A 2,232-nucleotide genomic window follows, 5' to 3' on the forward strand; every position below is an offset into this window, starting at 1 on the left:
GCCTTCTATGGCGCGTCTTAGTGGGTGTCCTGGGGGTCGGTTTTGTGGGTTCTGGTGGGTCCGCCCTTATGGGGTCTGGGGGTCCTTAATGGGGTCCTAGGGGCTTCCTATGGGGTCTGGGGGTCGTTTGTGGGGTCCTGGGGGCTTCTATGGGGTGTTGTCCTGGGGTCCTTAAGGGCGCTGAATGGGGGTCCCAAGGGCTTCTATGGGGTCTATGGTCCTTAATGGGGTCCTGAGGCTGGTTCATGGGTCCTTATGGGTGGTCTGGGGGTGTTATGTGGGTTTCGTCTGTGGGTGGGACCCTTATCGGTGTGCTCTGGGGGCTGTTATTGGGGTTTACAGGGCGTTAATGGGGCCCTTATGGGTCCTGTGTCGCTTATGGGGGGTCCTGAGGGCCCCTCTAGGGGGGGTGTTGCATTACGTGCGGTCTTAGGGTGCTATGGGGGTTCCTGGGGGTCGGTTTGATTGGGGTCGTTAGGGGTGTTTATCTGGGGTACCTGGGGAGAGTGTTGGTATTGGGGTCCTGAGAGCTTTACTATGGGGATGTTGCATAGGTGGGTTTAAGGGCGCTATGGGGGCAGCTCGGGGGCTTTATGTCGGCGTACTTTGGGGTCGACTATGGGGTCCTTTCTGGGGGTCGTTATCGGGGTTCCTGGGTTCACATGGGGGACTTTATGGGGTTCCTGGGGCTCTGTCCTATTGGGGTCTTAAGGCGCCTACACGGGGGTCTAGGAGGCTTCTATGGGTGTTCATTGCTGAGGGGTCTTAAGGTGCTGTGGTGCGTCATGGTGGGGCTTTATGAGGTCTATGGGGCCCTTATGGGGTCCTGGTGGTTGTTATGGGGTCTTGGGGTCACTATGGGGCGACCTTATGGGCGTCCTGGAGGCTTCTATGGGGGTTGTCTATGGGGTCTGTAAGGGCGCTATGGGGGCACCCAAGGGTTTCTATGCCTGCGCCAGGTCCGCCAGGTACAACACCAAGTTAATGGCGGTGCCGATGGCCACCAGCACGGCCCGGTCCCAGTGACACCCCGCCCCACATCCATAGGGCCGGGAGCTGCGCCCCCCCCGCCCCCCATCAAAGGCCTCGAGCGGCCAAAGCACCGTGGCCGCCCCATAGGCCGCAGCCCCAATGGCCGCATAGGCCACGAGCAGCCTGCGGGCCCACAGCGCATCCAGCCCCAACCCACAGCCAGCGGGCAGCCCCAGCACCCCCCCACAGGTCAATATAACCAATAGCCCTATAGCCAGCCCGGCCCCATAGATCCCAACGCACCACCGCCATCCTGTGGGGCCGCCCGCCGCTCCTATGGCCGTCGAGACCCCCACCAAGATGGCGGCCATGACGCTCTGCGCCACCTTGAGGAGCCCGGGGGGCGTGGCTAAATACGGCACCGCCTCTCCCGGCATGACCCGCGTCACGCCCACTTCCGCCCCGTAGCAGACGGCAGCCAATACGGACGCGGCTGTGACGGCGGCGCGAAGATGGCGGCGTTGTCCTTCCGGTTGACCCCGCAGCTGGCCTAAAGGCCACAAGATGGCGGCCGCCGTGCAGGTGATGGCGGAGGCTAAAGCGAACGCTAACGGGAGATCCCGGCGGGTGAACGGGCGGCCGAAGAGCTGGGCCAGGAGGAGGAGGAGGGTGATGGAGAAGCACAAGGCCCAGGCGGCCACGCAGCCGTCGCCTTCACCGTCGGACCATGGGGCGGAGGCGGCCGCCATGCTGAAGGCCGCGGCGCAGCACACGGCCTGAGCGCAGCGCCATGGCGTGGGGGGCGGGCACAACCAGCAGCGCGTCGCCATGGCGACCCGGCGGCCAATGGGGTGGAGGGAGGAAGTGGAAGTGGCCAATCGGGAGGAAGCTGGAATTGGGAACCAATGGGGCGTCGTTAGAGGGGGAGCGACCAATGGGGAGGCTGCAATAGGGAGCCAATGGGGAAGCTGCAATGGGGAGCCAATAAGAAGTTAGCAATGAGGAAGGGACCAATGGGGAGTCTGCAATTAGGATCCAATGGGGCAGCAACGCCCCATAGCCACCCCATTACCCCCTATTACACCCCATTACATCTCTATTACACCCCATAGCCACCCCATTACCCCCCCATTACACCCCATTATACCCCATAACCCCCTATTACACCCCATAGCCCCCCATAGCCCCACATTATACCCCATAACCCCCTATTACACCCCATAGCCCCCCATAGCCACCCCCTTACCCCCCATAACCCCC

General features: G+C 62.6%; 1 protein-coding gene across 1 annotated transcript; it reads right to left on the minus strand.

The window, feature by feature from the left end:
• Positions 1-944: 944 nt before the first annotated feature.
• Positions 945-2,016, minus strand: LOC107307121 (myeloid-associated differentiation marker-like). Its single transcript, XM_015850567.1, has one exon. It carries the CDS (start codon positions 1,800-1,802, stop codon positions 945-947), a length of 858 nt encoding a protein of 285 aa, XP_015706053.1. The 5' UTR covers positions 1,803-2,016.
• Between the last annotated feature and the right edge of the window lie 216 nt (positions 2,017-2,232).

This window comes from Coturnix japonica, unplaced genomic scaffold (genome assembly GCF_001577835.2).
Source record: "Coturnix japonica isolate 7356 unplaced genomic scaffold, Coturnix japonica 2.1 chrUnrandom488, whole genome shotgun sequence".
NCBI classification, from domain to species: Eukaryota; Metazoa; Chordata; class Aves; order Galliformes; family Phasianidae; genus Coturnix; species Coturnix japonica.

Excerpts from the sequence above, each read along its gene's own strand:
- LOC107307121 (XM_015850567.1), bottom strand. The coding sequence starts at position 1,802 with ATGGCGACGCGCTGCTGGTTGTGCCCGCCCCCCACGCCATGGCGCTGC.